This window comes from Notolepis coatsorum (assembly GCF_963971535.1).
Source record: "Notolepis coatsorum genome assembly, chromosome: 2".
NCBI lineage: Eukaryota > Metazoa > Chordata > Actinopteri > Aulopiformes > Paralepididae > Notolepis > Notolepis coatsorum.
In genome coordinates, this window is record NC_140166.1 from 172,639,493 (window position 1) to 172,659,406 (window position 19,914).

At 47.3% G+C, this 19,914-nt stretch overlaps 1 protein-coding gene across 3 annotated transcripts in view; it reads left to right on the forward strand.

The window, feature by feature from the left end:
* Window positions 1-19,914, forward strand: part of lpp (LIM domain containing preferred translocation partner in lipoma) — a 411,859-nt gene that overhangs the window by 241,542 nt on the left and 150,403 nt on the right. For all 3 annotated transcript variants that reach the window (XM_084307814.1, XM_084307813.1, XM_084307815.1), the window contains one exon: window positions 13,901-14,512. In XM_084307814.1, the coding sequence (XP_084163940.1) occupies window positions 13,901-14,512 (612 nt within the window). The remainder of the gene's footprint in view (window positions 1-13,900; window positions 14,513-19,914) is intronic.

Genomic DNA, 19,914 nt, shown 5'->3' on the forward strand with positions numbered 1-19,914 from the left:
ATAGAGCTCCAGGACTCCCCGCAGGAGAACGCATCCCCAACGAGTACTGCCAGGAGCGGATCACCTCAACCAGCGTCTTCCCCCAGCGAGGCGGACAAGATGCTGGCACAGGCGTTCCTCGCCAGCCTAGCAGCCTCCACAGAGCGCGATCGGCTCCAAGCACAGACGCTTAGTGAGCGCGAACATTCTTCCATGGAAAGAGAACGCATTCAAGCGCAGCAACGGAGCGACGAAGAGCGTATACGTCTAGAGATTAGACGCCTTCAGACGGAAGAGAATATGGTAAGAGACCACGCCGAAGCCCAGCGCGCCGCCGCCGAAGCCCAGCGCGCCGCTGCCGGTGCCCAAAGAGAAGCAGAGCGCGACATCGCTCTCACCAAGCGCGAAGCCGAGCGCGACCGATTACAAGCGCAGCTAATGGAGCAGCTGATCGCCAGGGCAACACCCCCTCCCTCCACACGGGGTTCCAGGGCCTCGTCAAGACACGGGTCAAGGGCACCCTCCCCTAACCGATCAAGCGACCCTGAACTCGACCACCAGAGAGAGCCTATACCCCCCTCCGAACCCCTTCCCCGACCGGTCCCAGTGAGACCCAGCTACAAGGAAGGAACGGCGTACACCGCGGAGAGGCTAAATAGACGACTACAGGATCTAGATGACCTGACAGAGGAAGAAGAGGGAGAGGAGGAGAGTCAAGCCCGACAGCAGCACAGTACTCCACAGGACCAGGAGGTCCAGTACAGCCCAGGCTATACCCCCGCGGCTCTGCGCTACAGACCCCCGACTCTATTCACGGGGGAGCATGACGCACGACCAGTCCCGAGGAATAGCACCTGGACCAGCGGGCCATGGTACCCTGCCGGTACCAGCCCACCGAGAGGCGTAAGAGGAGACTCGCCTAGGAGGCCTCTCTTCCAACGCTCACCGATGTGCCAGCCATCCACGGCGTCATACATTGGCACACCGACGTTTCCAGACTTCACCCATGAGAACCGAGCACAGTACACGGAGCTACGGATGTGCTTAGAGACAATGATGGTGGATGTAGCTGATGAACGCCACAAGTATGCTATCCTATTGAAGCACCTGAAAGTGCCCAGAGCGCACAACATAGCGCTAGCTTATGCCACCTCTACGACCCCATACACCGCGGCTCTAGCAGCACTAGACCAAAGATATGGACGTATATGGGATTACGTAATACAAGAGATAAGGCATATTGACCGCCTACCCCCAGCAACAGACAATCGCTCACTAGACGACCTGTCTATCAAAGTACAATCCCTGGTAGGGATGCTGGGGGCGCAACGAGAAAAGGGTATGCACGAACTATATGCAAACTCGAATGTCGAGAGGATTTTAGAGAAGCTGCCGCCCGCCCGACAGGAGCGCTTCAGGCGGCAAAGAGACCACCGTGATCCTAACGGTCCCGAGCCATCCCTCCTAGACCTAGCCGACTTCCTGGCGAGAGAAGTCAGCAGCCTACGGTTGGATACGTTCGTGCGGAGCACACCAAGCTCCAGAGAGGGACCTAGGAGAGCAAACGATGGCCGAAGATTGGTGACTGTCATGCACCAATCAGAATCAGTACCGAGCAGCAAGAACCACAGTACCCCCTCGATGAAAGAGAAGTGGAAGATGGTGTGCCCGTACTGCGAAAAGGAACACTGGTTGTCACAATGTGACCTGTTCAAGAAGATGACCGCTGAAGAAGTGAGTCACTGGATAAAGTCCAACAGGCGCTGTTACCGATGTGCGCGCAGTCACATGGCAGCCGAGTGCCGCCTAAAGAAGAGGTGTAGTCGGTGTGACGGAGCCCACCTAGATGTCCTACACGACAGTAACAGAAGAAAGCCTGCACCATCCAGCAGCACAAAGGCAAGTGTTATGTACATCGACCCCGCTAGCAGCGGGGGCGCCCAGGTGCTCTTAAAGGTGGTCCGCGTAACACTGAGTTACCAAGATAAGGTCATGGACACTTACGCCGTCCTTGATGACGGGTCAGAGAAGACCCTTCTCCTCGCGTCCGCTGCGGCCCAGCTGGGGCTGCGGGGGAGCGAAAACCAGATGACGATTCGGACAATAAGAAGAGATCTAAAGACGATAAAGGGCGAGAATGTCTCCTTCACTATCGCAGCAAGCGGGCAGCCAGAGAGACGGTATAGGATTACTAATGCTTTCACCAGCCAAGAAATAGGACTATCGCAGTACACCTACCCCATCGCCAAGCTGATGGATAAATATGTGCACCTGCGTCAACTACCTATCCCGCTCATAGACGGTGCCACCCCGACCCTGCTGATAGGCTCCGACCATGCAGACCTCATAGTCCCGATAGACCGGGTCCATACAGGACCCAGAGGTTGTCCTGCAGCAGTCGAGACCCACCTAGGATGGACATTACAAGGCCCCCTCGCCAAGTCTCTTAACCGAACAGCAGCCACTAGCTGCCTCCACTCCAGAGTGACAGAAGAAGACACCACTCTCCTGCAGCATGTCGAGAGGCTATGGACACTAGAGACAATGCCCTTTAAGAACGAAAAGAAAGACATTCGTTCTAAGGAAGATATTTACGCTATAGCCCTCCTCGAGCAAGGGACAAAGAGAGTCACAGTCAACGGAGTGATGAGATACGCAACTCCACTCCTGAGGCGAGAGGGAATGCCCACCTTTCACGCCACAAAAGAAGCGACGGAGCGGTATCTATTGAACACAGAGCGGCGCCTAGCCAAAGACCCCGCTCAAGAGACTGTGTACCGCGCTGAGATTAACAAGCTAATCACAGCGGGACACATAAAGAAAATTGACATTAAAGAGGCCGATCAGACGACCGAATCATGGTACGTGCCGCACCACAAGGTCCACCACAACGGCAAGGATCGTATTGTGTTTAACTGCAGCTACCAGATCGGATCACAAAATCTGAATAAAGAGCTCTTGCCCGGCCCAACACTCGGCCCCTCTCTACTAGGCGTGCTACTACGCTTCCGCCAGGACAAGGTGGCTATCAGCGGCGACATCAAAGGGATGTTCCTGCAGGTGAGACTAGTGGAGGAGGACAAGCCCCTGCTGCGGTTCCTATGGAGAGAGAGGATCGGAGATGAGCACCCAGCCATCTATCAATGGGAAGTCCTCCCTTTCGGAACCACATGCAGCCCATGCTGTGCTACGTATGCACTACAAAAACACGTCGCAGAGGACCCAGCAGCAGATGAAGAGGTCCGACAAAGTGTGACAAATAGTTTCTACGTGGACAACTGTTTACAAAGCGTCTCGACGCCAGAAGAAGCCGAGGCTCTTCTACTCAAGCTCCGCGCCTCCCTGATCAAAGGCGGCTTTGATCTCAGGCAGTGGGCCAGCAGCGACCCGCAAGTATTGCGCAGCCTCTCCCCCGAGGACAAGGCAGCGAGCAGCGAGACCTGGATGGCGACCATCCCAGGAGAAGCCCAAGAAATGACACTAGGACTAGTCTGGCGCTTCAAAACAGACTCGCTCCATTATAGACACAAACCCCTGACCAAGGAGCAGGGAAGGTCGACGGCAATACCGACCACCAGACGGAGTGTATACAGAACACTCGCCAGACAATATGACCCGTTGGGATGTATTCTACCTTACACCACCAGGGCAAAGATGATTGTAAGAGCGCTATGGGACAAGGACCAGGGCTGGGACGATCCCATACCCGAACACCTTGCATCCACATGGAGAGAGTGGGAGACAAAACTCCGCTCACTCCCAGGTGTTAACATACGCCGCAGCTACTTCCCACCCACAGTGAGGCCAGAGACATGCAAGATGGACCTGCACGTATTCAGCGACGCCTCCGAAGTAGCCTACGGTTCGGTGGCCTACTTGCGTGCCCGAGAGGAGGGAGGAGAAATACATACTGCTTTCATCCTGGCTCGCTCAAGAATAGCCCCACGAAAGCAACAATCCATCCCGCGTCTAGAGCTCTGCGCAGCCCTAGCAGGAGCGCAGCTCGCCACGTTAATCCAACGTGAACTCACCATCCCGGTGCAAAGAACAATCTTGTGGTCAGACTCCACGACAGTACTCGCATGGATCCGGTCTGATTCGTGCAGATACAAGGTCTTCGTAGGAGTCAGAGTCACCGAGATTCAAGAGTTAACAGAAGTAGCGAGCTGGAGGTATGTGGACACCAAACACAACCCAGCTGACGTCATCACCCGGGGAATGTCCCTGGATGACCTCACCCGTCACAACCTCTACAGTGACGGACCAGAGTTTCTCAAGCTCCCCGAAGAAGAGTGGCCTACACCCACCCCACGGGAGGCGAGTAAAGAGGAGGCCGAAAACAAGAAACCTATGTTCTGTGGATTGAACACACTCGTCTCCACAGACCCCGACATAGACGATTGCCTCACCCTACAGAGTGCGCAGCTAAAGACATTTCTGTGGCACCACCCAGAGGTTCAGCCCACGACTGACATTTCAGCAGCTGACTACGAAGAAGCAGAACTTCTTCTACTACAACGAGCCCAGAGAGACTCGTTCCCCGATGAGCTAGACTGTCTACAGGGAGCAAAGCCCGTCCCATCAGACAGCAGACTGCTCCACCTAGCCCCCGAGAGCGACGCCCATAGTCTCATCAGAGTGGGTGGTCGTCTGCGGAGAGCCCCAGACTTACCGGATGACGTCAAGTACCCGATAGTCTTGAACAGCCGACACAAGGTCACAGAGCTGATCATAAAGAAATACGACGAGGATGTGCACCACGCAGGGGCAGAGAGAGTCTTCGCGGAGATCAGACGTCGTTATTGGATACTGCAAGGGAGAGAAGCAGTGCGGCGCTTCCAGCGAACCTGTCTAGACTGTCGTAAGTGGCGAGCCCAGCCCAGTATACCCCGGATGGCTGACCTACCTCCCTGTCACCTCCGACTCGGCGACAAGCCTTTTCACTCCACCGGTATGGACTGTTTCGGCCCGCTGTATATAAAGAAAGGAAGAGGAACCGAGAAGCGGTGGGGTATTGTATTCAAATGCATGACCACCAGAGCGATACATATCGAACTCCTTCCAACCATGAGCACAGACTCATTCCTTATGGCCTTCCGAAGATTCACATCACGGAAAGGAAAACCGTCTACATTATTGTCTGATCACGGGACAAACTTCAGAGGCGGAGAAGGAGAGCTGAGAGAGAGCTTCCAAGCTATGGGCCCAGAACTTAAGACCCACCTCGCTCCATCCCAGATTGACTTCCAGTTTAATCCCCCGAACGCACCTCACTTCGGTGGAACTTGGGAACGAGAAGTACGTTCTATAAAGACAGCCCTGTACGCCGTGCTTGGGGCCCAGACCGTGGCGGAAGAAGTCTTACCGCTTATCGCTCTTGAACTGGCGCTGCTGTGATGGCTGCCTTTCTGATCGCTCCGACGAGACTGTGCTTTATTTTGTTAATTTTTATAGTATTAGGAGTTTTATTTGCACCAACTGTTGGTGCATTATATGTGTATGACCGTCAGTCAATCATTGACATTGGATTAAGAAAAACTTACCGTTTGGATTGCTCTCTGGATCGGATCGCTGAACAGCAGAAATGGCCCGCCGAGATCCTTTGTTATGCCGGCCATGGACAAGACCAAAAGCCGCCGCGAAGACGAGGAAAGAGAGCCGGGGTCCGGAACAGACTGAGGTCCAAACGACACAGAACCACATTGCCCAGCATATTGTTGGCCAATGTGCAATCGATAGGAAACAAATTGGACGACATCAGAGCAAGGATCCAATTCCAGAGGGACATTCGGGATTGTAACGTCCTCTGTTTCACAGAAACTTGGCTGAGTCCAGATGTCCCGAATCATGCAATAGAACCGGCAGACCACTTCTTCGTTCTACGCAAAGACCGGACGGCATTAGAGTCACTAAAGACGAGAGGAGGCGGCATTGCCTTCATGATAAACAAGGAGTGGTGCGATTTAGGCAACACAAAGGAAATGTCTAACCACTGCTCCCCAGACCTGGAGTTTATCACGATAAAATGTCGACCCTTCTTCCTCCCAAGAGAGTTAACGTCCATCATCCTCATCGGAGTGTACATTCCACCACACGCGAACACTGAGGTCGCACTTTCAAAACTTCACGACGAGGTAAACAAACTCCAGGCAGCTAACGTTGACGCGGCCATTTTGGTCTTGGGGGATTTCAACAGCGCGCGTCTTAAAAAGGTGCTGCCGAATTTCTATCAGCATGTGACCTGTCCCACCAGAGGCGAGAACATATTAGACCATGTATACTCGCAATTTAAGAATGGGTACAAGTCACAGGCTCTTAGTCCATTCGGTAAAAGCGATCACGCCGCAATTTTTCTTTTGCCTAAGTACAAACAGAGTCTCAAGCGAACGCCGGTGGTCTCGCGAGAGGTTAAGCGTTGGGCCGTGACGTCAGTGGAGTCACTCCAAGCAGTGCTGGGAAGCACAGAATGGAGTGTATTCCGTGATAACACAGCCAATATTAACGAATACACCGAAACGGTGATTGACTATGTCTGTACTCAGGTAGAAGTAATAATCCCCACCACCAAAATTAATATCTACCCAAATCAAAAGCCCTGGGTAGACAAATCCGTCCGTGAGGCTCTGAAAGTGCGCACATCAGCATACAACACCGGGCTGGTGACAGGCAACATGGAAGAACACAAGATGGCAAGATACAACGTCAGGAGAGCAGTAATAGAGGCAAAACGGCGTTACAGGGATAAAGTTGAACTTCAGTTTGAACAGGCTGACTCTAGAGGCATGTGGCAGGGCCTCAGAACAATGACAGACTACAAAGGAACCCCCCTCAAACTGAACAGTGACATCTCCTTAGCAAATGATCTCAACTCCTTCTATGCGAGGTTTGAGGCTGTGAATAACAACACCAGCCTACAAACCACGGCAATGGGGGGGGGGGGGGTCTGCTGATGGAGACTCAGTGTTCAGGGTAACAGAGCATGAGGTGAGACGGATCTTTAAAAAAGTGGATATCAGGAAGGCAGCAGGACCGGACGGCATCCCCGGCCGCGTCCTAAAAGTCTGTGCCGACCAACTGGCCCCGGTATTCACTGACATCTTCAACCTGTCCTTGGAACAGGCCGTCATCCCCACCTGTCTGAAGAAGTCCACCATCATCCCTGTACCCAAAAAATCTACGCCCGCTTGCCTCAACGACTACCGCCCTGTAGCCCTCACCTCCATAGCCATGAAGTGCTTTGAGAAGCTAGTGAAGGGCTACATCTGTTCCTCCCTCCCCATCAACCTGGACCCTCTGCAATTTGCATATCGCCCCAACAGGTCCACGGAGGACGCCATAGCCCATGTGCTGCACACAGCAGCATCACATCTGGACAAGAGGCAGGGGAACTATGTGAGAATGCTGTTCATCGACTACAGCTCAGCATTCAATACCATAGTCCCCTCCAAACTCATAGCCAAGCTCAGGGACCTGGGCTTGAACTATGACCTGTGCCAGTGGGTCCTGGACTTCCTGACGGGCAGACCCCAGGTGGTAAGAGCCGGCAACTGCACCTCCTCATCCATCACGCTCAACATAGGGGCCCCCCAGGGCTGTGTTCTGAGCCCCCTCCTCTACTCCCTGTACACACATGACTGCGTAGCACAGCGGAACAACAACACCATCATCAAATTTGCTGATGACACAGTAGTGGTGGGCCTGATCTCTGCCAACGACGAAAGGGCCTACCTGGAAGAGGTAGAGAACCTGTCACAGTGGTGTCAGGAGAACTGCCTCTCCCTGAACGTCAGCAAAACAAAAGAGATGATTGTGGACTTCAGGAGGTCGGGGGTCAAGGACTACAGCCCCCTCAGCATCGACGGGGCACCAGTTGAGAGAGTGAACAGTTTCAAGTACCTCGGAGCCCACATATCCGAGGACTTGACATGGACCACACACATTGACAGTGTTGTGAAGAAGGCACGACAACGCCTCTACTTCCTCAGGCGCCTAAGGAAGTTCCAAGTCAGTCAGAAGATCCTTAGGAACTTCTACTCATGTACAATAGAGAGCATCCTGACCGGCAACATCACCTCCTGGTTTGGGAATAGCACTGCACAAGACCGTAGCAGACTACAAAGAGTGACACGTTCAGCCGAACGCACAATTAGAGGGGGGCTTCCCACCCTCCAGAACATTTACAACAAGCGGTGCAAGGGGAAGGCTAAGAGAATTATTAAGGACTCGAGCCACCCGAACAACTGCCTCTTTGAACTGCTGCCGTCAGGCAAGCGATACCGGAGTCTTATGGCGAGCACAGAAAGACTCAGAAGGAGCTTCTATCCCCAGGCCATCAGGCTGCTAAACGAACAATAATCGCTAAACGAACAATAATCACTATGCAACAACCATCAAATGCACACAGCACACACACCCACACGCACACACTCACTCAAACAAACAACACACTGCAGCACCCACTCTCCACACTTTAGATCACACAAACACACTTACACTTTATATTTATTGATAAAGGATTTGCACTACAACTCGTACACCTACTGTGAATTGTACCTAAACTGCACCTCGTCCATTTATGCCTTGCACTATATAGTATTGTATATTAGTACACTGCACAGTATTGTATATTGTATGGTAACTACGTCTACGAACATTGTACATATGTCTAAACTGAACACTGTGACCTCTTTTTTTACTTCTAATTTTTACTATGTTTTTATTTCATACTTATCTTGTCATGCACAGTCTCTGGAGCGCAACAGTAAGAAGCATTTTGTACAAAAGTATTCTGTACTTCTGTATGACAACTATTAAAGAAACTTGAAACTTGAACTTAATGACAGTCCTCACGGAGATCGAGGGAGTATTGAACTCAAGGCCCCTCGGTTGCGTCTCGGGTGATGTGGCAGGTGTCGACCCAGTCACCCCCAGCGCACTCTTGATGGGGCGGCTGGACCCCGCGCTACCCCAGACAATGTACAGGCCTGAAGAAGCGAACGGCCGAAGAATGTGGAGGTACAGTCAAGTATTGGCTGACAAGTTTTGGAACAGCTTCCTACTCCACTACCTACCGTCTCTACAGACCCGCCAGAAATGGGTGAAAGAGAGAGACAATTTGACAGAAGGAACAGTCGTCATGATTATCGACCAGTCACTACCCCGAGCTATGTGGCCGGCTGGCCGCGTAAGCAAAGTGATCACCGGTGCCGATGGAAAGGTCCGAGCAGCTGAAGTGCTCGTCCAAGGGCGGACCTACACCCGACCCGTGGCGAGGCTAATAGAACTGCCAAGGCTCCCCGATACTATCGATGACGACCATGACCCCATGACTTTGTGAACTGACTGACCCTCACAGCGGACATTGAGTAGTGGACAGTGCGGTTAATCTGTCTCTGCTTAGCTAATTAGGTGGGACTAATTAGGGGGCGGCTGTTACGAAGGATCAGATTAAACCGAATATATATATTTATTTATGGATATATATTGAATAGTATTTGTATGTCGTTTGATATCCCTTGTATATTCCTTGTACATATGCACGGAATATCCCTTTAGCCTACTATAGCCCATAATAGTTCATTCTCTTATTGGACAAAGGACCAGGCGCCAGGGGACCAGCCCCTGGCGTCAAGTTCAAAGGTACCGACGAGACATGTCCGTACATTTATTTATTGTCACACAGAGCAGAAGAATTTTGCCAAAACAAACCAATAGTATCCAGCTGCAGAACGGCAGACCAGCCACACTCTCAGACCCAAATAAAAAATTATTTTTATTTTTTATTAATTTTTTAATCCCAATTTCTCACATTACATTCATGAAAAGTTTACTTCATAAATCATTTGATGTATAATTAAATCAAAGGAAATGCGTTTGGGTCTGAGAGTGTGGCTGGTCTGCCTTTCTGCAGCTGGATACTATTCTCCACTTGCACAAATTGAAAGTAGGCACTTCCGGCTGACTTCCGGTTGCCAATAGTACTTCCTGTCCCATCCAAATACATTGGTTTTAGCTACTTTTCTCCCCTTATTTAAACAACTTTGTCGGCACAGAGAGGCAATGAAACGTTTGTATTATTATAGTATAGAATGTATTTAATAAGCAAACGTTTGTCAGCAGGGTTTTTGGGCTGTATTTCATGTAAAAACGTTTACTGTTAGTTTCCTTGCTCAGCCAGCATTAGCCTTCATTAGCTAACAGAAGCTAGTGGTTAAACAGGCCGGATTAGCTTTGAGCTAACTATCTTTCCCGACCCATGTATTCATTCCATTCTAAACATAACGTTAGTTTACAAAACATGACCTGTCTATATAACGTTGAGGAACAAATTATAAGTGTGTGGGTGTGTGTTTCGGTGAACATTGGACTGCAAACAGAAAATGCATCACAGTTAGACAGTAGCTACTGTTAGCTGCCGTTCCGGATTAGCTTTGAGCTAACTATCTTTCCCGACCCATGTATTCATTCCATTCTAAACATAACGTCAGTTTACAAAACATGACCTGTCTATATAACGTTGAGGAACGTTATCTCCCGGGACGAGTAGCCACGTTAGTTAGCCAACAACCAGTCAAGCTAACGTTAGCTGGCTCCAGCAGCTTGTCGATGTCGTCGGGAGCATTTAGCCTGCTGGCTACCTAGCTCCACTTCAACCAGCATCGGGATCTCCAGCAGCTTGTCGATGTGCTAATAGCCTCAGCAACCTAACGTTAGCTGGACTGGTTGCTGGCTAACTAACGTGGCTACTCGTCTCGGGAGATAACGGCGCTGCCTGGCTGGTTGTTGGCTAACTAACGTGGCTACTCGTCCCGGGAGATAACGTTCCTCAACGTTATATAGACAGGTCATGTTTTGTAAACTGACGTTATGTTTAGAATGGAATGAATACATGGGTCGGGAAAGATAGTTAGCTCAAAGCTAATCCGGCCTGTTTGTTTTGGCAAAATTCTTCTGCTCTGTGTGACAATAAATAAATGAATGATGATATGCAATTTAAAACCAAAACTAAGGCCTCAGTATGAGTTTAAGACATGAACATGGTCATGTTTGTTGAATAAAAAAAATAAAGTTAAAAAAAATTTAAAATAATTTTTTATTTTTTTTTATCGGATCGGGAAATATCGGTATCGGTAGATACTCAAAATCACATGATCGGGATCGGATCGGGAGCAAAAAAACGTGATCGGGACATCCCTAGGAGCAATTCTGTTTTGCTTAGGTTCAGTTTGAGGTGGTTGGTCGTCATCCAGGCGGAGATGTCGGACAGACAGGCCGAGATCCGCTCAGAGACGTGGATATCTGAGGGAGGGAAGGAGAGGAAGAGTTGAGTATTGTCGGCATAACAATGATAGGAGAAGCCATGAGACGTGATAATGTTACCCAGTGATTTAGTGTAGAGGGAGAAGAGAAGGGGTCCTAGAACCGAGCCCTGGGGGACACCCGTCCGCAGGGGGCGGGTGGCCGACAGGGTCCCTGTCCATGACACTTGGTAGGAGCGGTCATTGAGGTATGATGTCGGCCATGTCAGCGCAGAGCCAGCCACTCCCATTCCTGCGAGGGCCGCGAGGAGGATCTGATGGTTGACTGTGTCGAAGGCTGCAGATAGATCTAGGAGAATCAGGACAGTATGTAGAAATTAACTGGTTAGTCAGTGATGGACTATGAACAATGCCTGTCAAATGAGCCATACTATTGTCTCCATAGCTATAATACAGAACACACAATGGGTCCGCAAAACATCGGGAAAAGAGCGTGGCGCTCAAAGAGTTAATGATCTACAAGCCGCCTGTAATGTGAACCTGTTTCTCTATGCGGATGACTCTGCTATCCTTTCCTCCGATAAGGATGTGGACAAGCTGCAGGCCACTCAGTAAGGAATTCTCTACCATCTAATATTGGCTCATTGACAATAAATTATCTCTGCATATGGCCAAAACAGAATTCATCATCTTTGGTTCCCAACCCAGACTGCGGAAGCTGGTTTCACCCAGCATAAATCTTGAGGGCCAGCTTTTTGCTGCAAAAAAGTCTATAAGCTATCTAGGTTGCCACCTAGACAGCAGCCTGAGCAGGGAATCCATGGCTCTCAAAACGATGAGCAATCCGGCAAATTCACTCTTTCTCCGCATACTGGCAAATTCACTCGTTTCTTGTTGCACATGTGGCCAAACAACACTTCCAGTTGTTGGGCTGGCTCCCTCTGGAAGCCAGGTCCATTCAACTTCAGCTTAATATAGTTCACAACATTTATAACAACACAGTAGGGCCCCCAATTATCTCACAAATAATTTTCAGTGGAATAGGGACACGCATACCCATAACACCAGAGCCAGCATTGCCAACCTGTGTATTCCAAGGTTCAAAACAAATATGGGCAAATGTTATTTGAAATTCTGGGGAGCCACCAATTGGAATTTGCTACCTTCACAGTTAAAATGTATTAGTAGCCGACACAATTTCAAGAAAAAAGTTAAATCATGGCTCCTCGACAATGTTAACTAGATTTTGACACATTGTTGTCTGTGGCTACGTTTGTACTGCACTTAAAATTGACATGTCTATGTAGTTTGTCATATTGTTATTTGGTCATGTTTTGTATTGCTTATCTGTCTGAGACCAAGGACCACAATGGAAATAAGTCTTGACTTTTCTGTGTTTCATCCTTGATGTTTTCTTGAATCTTGAATTTTTTTTAAATGTCAAATAAAATGAAATACAATCTGGAATAACTTGTTATGGAATGTGGGTCACCATGATGTCTTCCATGCATAATAATGGGTATCAATTGATTCTGATCCACACATGAATCCAGATCAAGTGTAAAGCTGACGAGGGTTGTTGTGATTAACTGATTACAAGGTTCCACTCAGCTGACGGATCTACTTCATGAAATGCACAGTCTAACATCAATAATAACGGCTTGTCGGAATTTGGACACTCGCAGTGTTTGGACACCGATACTGTCACGATCAGATCAGACGTGGTGCATAATCGGCGGAGACACAGGTGTAATTTTATGCCAAAACGGATACCGAAATTGTCCCGCGTGAGTATATCTGTATGGACACGGCCTTGGGTACGCCATCCCACCTGAATGGGTTCATGTTGAGGCACGAAGTTACCCTACCGAATTACAAATAACACTTGCGTCAGCGCTCAGACCAGCCTCATGCCGCTACAGAAATTAGAGCCCCTGTGTGTCCTTGTTCTTCTCTACGCCTTCAGCTTCTTTTAACGTTGGTCTTTGCATCAAAGATTTACAATTAGACATTGGTTCAGAGGCGGTGTTATGATGGTGAGAGTCCCAGGGCTGCTGGCCTACGGTGGTCTCTTCCCAGGAACACCACCACCACAACAAATCTCAGTGATTTAACATCTTGCCTGTACAGCGAGCTAGACTCAGCACAAGTGTCATGTGCCGTTGCCAATCTGCTGTCATGGCGTCCTCTACCAAACAATTTATCCCCCCCTTCCCCGCTTTATTAGCTGTAGTTTACGGCCGGCCGTGGTCAGGACAGTGCAGAGACCCTGCTGTTGAGGTAGCCTTGTAATTGATTCTGGGGAGGCAGGCTGGATAATTACTAGACTGTAAACCACACTATCAATAAATAGCTCTTGAGTTCAAGTGCCTTACCTTTTCCTTTCCTCGACCAGGCTTTCAGCTCACATATGTTTCCGATGCAACCCTTATTACTGCCAGTAATTACGGTGCCACTCTCAGCAGGGCTGTTCAGTGTCTTTCTAAAATAAATAATATTTTAGATGATATTACACTTGTAGAACTTAATAAGATTTTTAATTAGTGCCGGTGCTTTTTTTTGCCATTGTTTGTGTTGCCAGTGTCTTAACTTAGTAAGGAAAGGTGGAGGAGGAGTCCTGATGTGTTCTTCACTGGATCTCTTCTGCTTCTCTTTCTCCTCAGAACTCAGCCGGCCCAGCGGCACCGAGTCCCAACGCTCCGGTGGCCGGCTACAAGCGGATGGTCATCCCGAACCAGCCGCCTCTCACCGCCACCAAGAAATCAGCTCCCAAGCCCCAGGGCCCGGGGGGATCCTCCACCTTGCCTCCCTCCTCTCCCAAGCCCCAGGCCCCGGCGGGAACCTCCACCTTGCCTCATTCCAAGCCTCAGGCGGCACCTCAGCCCGTCGCCGCCTCCTACGCCACGGCCTCCACCCCGAGCCAGCCCACCTTCAACGTCCAGGTGAGGTCCGCCCAGCCCGGCCCGCAGCAGCAGCAGCAGCAGGTCCCCGGCGCTCAGCACTTCGCCCAGCAGCCCGTCCGCAGCACCGGACAGGTGCAGTACATGCCCGCCCAGCCCAGAGGCCCGGACTTTGCCTACGGACCCCCACAGCCGGGCTTTTCCCCCATGGCCCAAGGTTCCTATCAAGATCCACATTATCCCGGAGGAACCCTCGGAGGGGGGAGCTGGAGACCCGAGGCTGCCCAGGGATACCAGCCTCCAAAGAAGACCTACATCACGGACCCCCCGCCGAGCCTGGCTCCCTTCTCTCCTGGGCCCACGATTCCCCTGAAGGTAACCTTATCTCCATCATGCACTGCCATATTGTGATTATACCCACAACTCAACTCATGACCAGAGGTAGGGCTCGACAATATGGAAGGGATTTATATCACAATAATCTTAATCTTCTTCTCGATGCTCACGTATGCAAATCACAAGATTTTTTTTTATATTCCGATGTCAATATGGGCTTGTTATCATAAACTTTGGCAACAGAACGGTGTACCATGATAGCACAATATTAGGGCTGACCCCTCATAGTCGATTGATTGGTCTCAGTCGACGGAGATGATAAGCATGTCTCTGGTAAGAAATTTCAACGAAAGAGGTGCTTTCGCATTATTGCATTATCATTGACAAAGACTATTATTCGACTAAGAAATGCAGTGGACAGACTTATACCATATATTGCACATGACCCGACAAATGATAATTGAATTATTACCCAGCCTTTTTTCGTATTTTTTTTTTATTATGTTTTTGGTCGATTTTTATTTGTTTGTACTACCGGGCAGTCCGGTAGAGAGAGAGAGATAGAGGAAGAACAGGAGACAGAGCGGGGGGAAGACATTCGGCAAAGGACGCCTCGCAACGCAGCGCGTTACATGGGTCGCCACTTGGGTGCCCTATTACCCAGCCTTTAATCAGAGGTAGCATCAGTCTTGTTTTAATTACTGTTACACCACAAATAATCTGATAGTGATAAAATAGTAACAAACGGACAAGGATATTTATTCCTGGTTACAGCGATCCCTCTTCATGCATAAATACATATATAGATATAGAACACACTCTGACACTGTGTGTTGGGGTGTTCTGGTGACTCAGTGGGCTTAGGAGCATAGCATGTACTAGTAATGTCATGGGTTTTATTCTGAATCATGACATCATGCCCCATGACACACACACACACACACACACACACACACACACACACACACACACACACACACACACACACACATGCATACATCCAAGCACACATCCACAAACATACATCCACACAAACACACACACCCCTTCTCTCTCTCTCCTTTCTCATATGTACTGTACTATCTAATAAAGCAGAACTGCCATAAAAAATAATCTTTAAAAGAGAATGTGTGTGTGTGTGTATGTGTGTGTATAATGTCTGTGTGCACGCACGCATGTTTGATGTGCATGTGTGTGTTGTTGGAATAGCGACGTGCACGCTCCAGTCTGTGCTTTAATTGCTTCAGATGGCAATGCAACAGGGAGACGCTTGTCGTCCTTCGTTGAAATGCCCAGAATAAACAGTTGTTTTAACCTTTATGAATTTTTTACAGACTCATTTCTGTAGGGCTTCACACCATCTGATTTCATTTATCTCACAAAAGGCAGATGTTGTTCACCTGCATATCCATACTCTGCATTAGCTCTGCGTATACAAATATGCATGTACATATGTACAGTACATGTACAGTAGCTAGCTACCATACCACTGCTTTATTTAGCAGAATCATGATAATAACTCCTTCATTTACATGTTGGGAGGTGGAATGTAAACAAAGCTGATTGGTTTTGAATGGCTATAGAGTTGTAAGAGAAACTGTAAGATAGGACTTTAATCAAACAAACAGGGATGTTTTTCTATTCGCCACTGGTGAGTATATATTGTTTACCGCAGGTCGAGCGAGTTGATGTCAAGCGAGGCCGCCATGTTGTCCTGTCACATCTGTGATCACAGTGTTTCCACTTGACTCTTGCATTTATTATTTTGTCCACCTCGAGGTTACCACTCAATATTATCGAGGACCAAAATGCAACATTAAAGGAGCACTCCTCTCTGGAAAAAAGATAAAGCTGATTGTGCATAACCTCACACATGTCCCACAACTATAAACTGTCTTGTACAAACCATTTGCTTTGAGAGTTACTAAGTGACAGAGTTGGGACGTGTGACATATTCCACTGGAGGTGTTAAATATAGTTCAGTGAAATTGTGAAAATTTAAATAAATAAACAAATAATAATAAATAAATAAATAAATAGCAAGACTTAATTAAATGAGTGATTAACAGTTCCTAGAAAGACATGCACAAAGGCCTTGATATATATATCTATTTTTTTTCTTTATTTTTTCATCATTTCAATGAGCTGTATTTAATACTTCCTGGAATATGTGACATTATAATCACATCACACATTCCAACACTTTAACTCAATAACTCTAAAACCAAATGATTTTGTACAAGCCTGTTTGTAGTTTGGGGATATTTGAGAGATTATGAGATTAATTGTGAGATTAATTATTATTATTATTATTAAAGCATAATAAATCTGCTACATTTTTGTCAGTTTCCTTTTAAAGCCCAATCCATAATCCAAACGTTAGCAACTGGATGGCCCACCACCAAAGCATAAAACAAACAGACAACAAGATAGGAATGGTACATGTTTCCATTGTATAGTTGTTTGCTGAGCTTGTAAGGACTAAGACCAGGAGATATGAGTTCTAAATCCTATTTGCAGTATGTTGTGTACTTTGGTAATGTTTGAAAACGCTCAAGTCAAACAGACCTATATTATAATTTACGATCTGTGGGATCAAGGGAACACCACCCGCTTTAAGAATTCACATAATGTTCCTCCTGCGCTACAGAACTGCTCCAATCAGTATTTGTGAAACCCACCAATCAGCGATGTAACTGGGACGTAAGTCTAAACATCTAGAATGAATGGGGCTCTGACTTTATGAGGCCATAACATGTTTGTACGAGTGAGGCTCACGGATAAGGTCCATTTCAACCACACGTATGAATGGAGCCATAACATTAACAGGTTAAACGACCACAGCGAACAGGAATTGTATCCTCTGGCGATTGGGGGGAAATGTCTGAATAAATTATAATTGTTGGTGTTGAGTGAACATGCTAGACCTTATTTACCAGGAAGACTAAAATTACCGTGTTTACATATTCATGTAATGATAGGGACTTTTGTTTTTACAAAGCCTTTACTACACCAAGGTTAAACAACAACAACAATAACAGTAACAACAACAATAACAACAACAATAACACTAAGTAAGGACCCTCTCAGCAGGAGTGGTGTGAGGCGTTCTGGCCTGTTAGAAGAACTAATATATTATATTATACTTATAACTGATATATAAATTAGAATGGCATACACCGCTGTGGACCCGTTGAGAAGGATGGGAGAATGGCGTCATCACTTAGAGTTAGAATAGAGTAGCTGTGCCGCAGAGACACTGATTCTAATCTCATACAGTACATTCAGCAGTCGACAATCTCTGGAAAGTGCAAGGCCCTTGAGTCTTCTTTAATTCAAGGATTTTATGCCGGGCTCAAAATACAAACAGGGCTTCCCAGCCTTTTGGGAATCGTTCATCAAGGACTGTATTTTACCAAATACAAATTAGCTTGAACATTGCGAACAAGTATCTTTATTTAAAAAATAAAGAAAGAAATAATAATAATCTAATTATATTTGTTCAAAACAAAAGTCTACATTTTGCTTGAAAAGCCTGCCTGAGTCCCAGAATGATGCATTATTAAGAAACAAAAGGTGGCGTTTAATAGATTTGTGAGCAACTCTTTGATTTCAGATAAAAGCAAATCTCTAATTTTGTTGTTATATTATCTACTCCATATATTTGTGTTTTCTTTCCCAAGGATATAATAACAATGCCTCCCTTCCCCCCGTTGGCTTTATACTTCTATTTTGAATCTTATTGGGGAAACTACTTGTGATTCATGTGTGCGCAGACTTCCAACCGAGAGAATTCTCTGTAAATGACTTTGCGGCGACCCACATCATGCTTGACCCCGTCCCCATTCTTTTACATCCAAACCTTAACAGTTGTTTGAGTTAGTTTCCCGTACTTTAGCTCTAATCTGTTTTTCCCTTCATTTCCATCCTGTGTATATATATATATATAGCAGCCGTTTTCACGCGACACCGCTGAAATGGAGACCATAGACACAATATAAAAGCCAGATTAGGATGAGAGCAAAATCTGTCAACTTCGTCTTTATATTATCATCAATCTGGTCGCCCCGGCGGCATGCCATCTTCATAACCTTTCACACACGCCGCAAAATCGGCTCACTAAAAGTGGCGTTTTTGTGTCTCCGTTAATCTGTTGTGTAAATAAACCGAAACAGTAGGCAATTAAAATGACCATTCTCGCATTTCTGGTAATTATGAAAAATTACACCCCAGTTGCTCTTGAGTTAATCACATTTTGATGTAATACCCGGGGCCCTCCCCGCGGGGGGTCCACCACTTGGAGTGAGGACTCTATTGTGAAGAGATCATTTAGCATAATTGAGAGTTATTCATCGAAGGACAGCGTCGGAACATCGTCAGAAGCCAGAGATGAACTCTTGGGATGGAATGCTCTGATCAAGACGTCCTGATTGGCTTTCCTTCTCAGCCCCCCCCCTGCTAGCTGGCTCTTTCCTCAGACATAAAGTGAAGGTGTAAGAAGGGCTTTTCACATCAACAGGGTTCAAACACTTAATTACCCAAATCCACCAGTGTTTGATCTCTATTGTAGAATTCTTTCTTTATTATTATTTTTACAGATTTCATGGCTGCCGGTTAATATAGCAATTTCCACGAGTCTCCTCCGTCTTTTTCCCCGGAATTGGAGAAAGGCTAAGCTGGATGATGACTTGTGTTATTTCTGAGCTTGAGTGACATTTGACAGGGGGGATTATTTTGAACTGCTCAATCCCTGTAGCCAGTTAAAGCCCCCTAGAAGGTCAATGATGGTTTCAACTGTCAAACACGTTCAAATTTCTGACATGTCTCTCCCTTCCAGCCCTGGCCATTTTGTTGTCTGACCTGCACAAGAGCATTTACATATGGCCCTGTCAGCACGTGTGCTCAAAATAGACCCTTTTATGTTGTTTTTTTCCTTTTTTTTTCTTTTGACCTGTGACGGGTCCTTGTGCGACCATGAGGACATCACTGAACTGTTCTCCAAAGCTAGACGGATAACTTCTCAGCTTCGAAAAGAATGGAGTAAGCAGCACCAATGACATTCACATCAATACCATAATGCAGTCCAGCGTGCATGCAATTATTATGGAAGTTATCTTACTGTGCATACTATAAATTACATGCACATTTAAAGGACCCCCCCCCCCCCCCCCCCCCCATGTTGTAAAGATGTTTCCTTGACCTGAGAGTAGCGGCAATCTATGAAATGGGTCCAAGGGGAATGTGTGTTCCTGGCTGACCTTCGAATATATTTTTGGAATTTGAAGCTTCGGGGGCCGAGATTCGATTTTAATTTGAAGCTTCGAGATAAAAAATAATAATAAATATATATATATATATATATATATATTTTTTTTTTTTATGTCGTGGGACTTGTACAGCACCTTGTTCAACTTTGTCAGTGCTATCAAGTTTAAACCTTT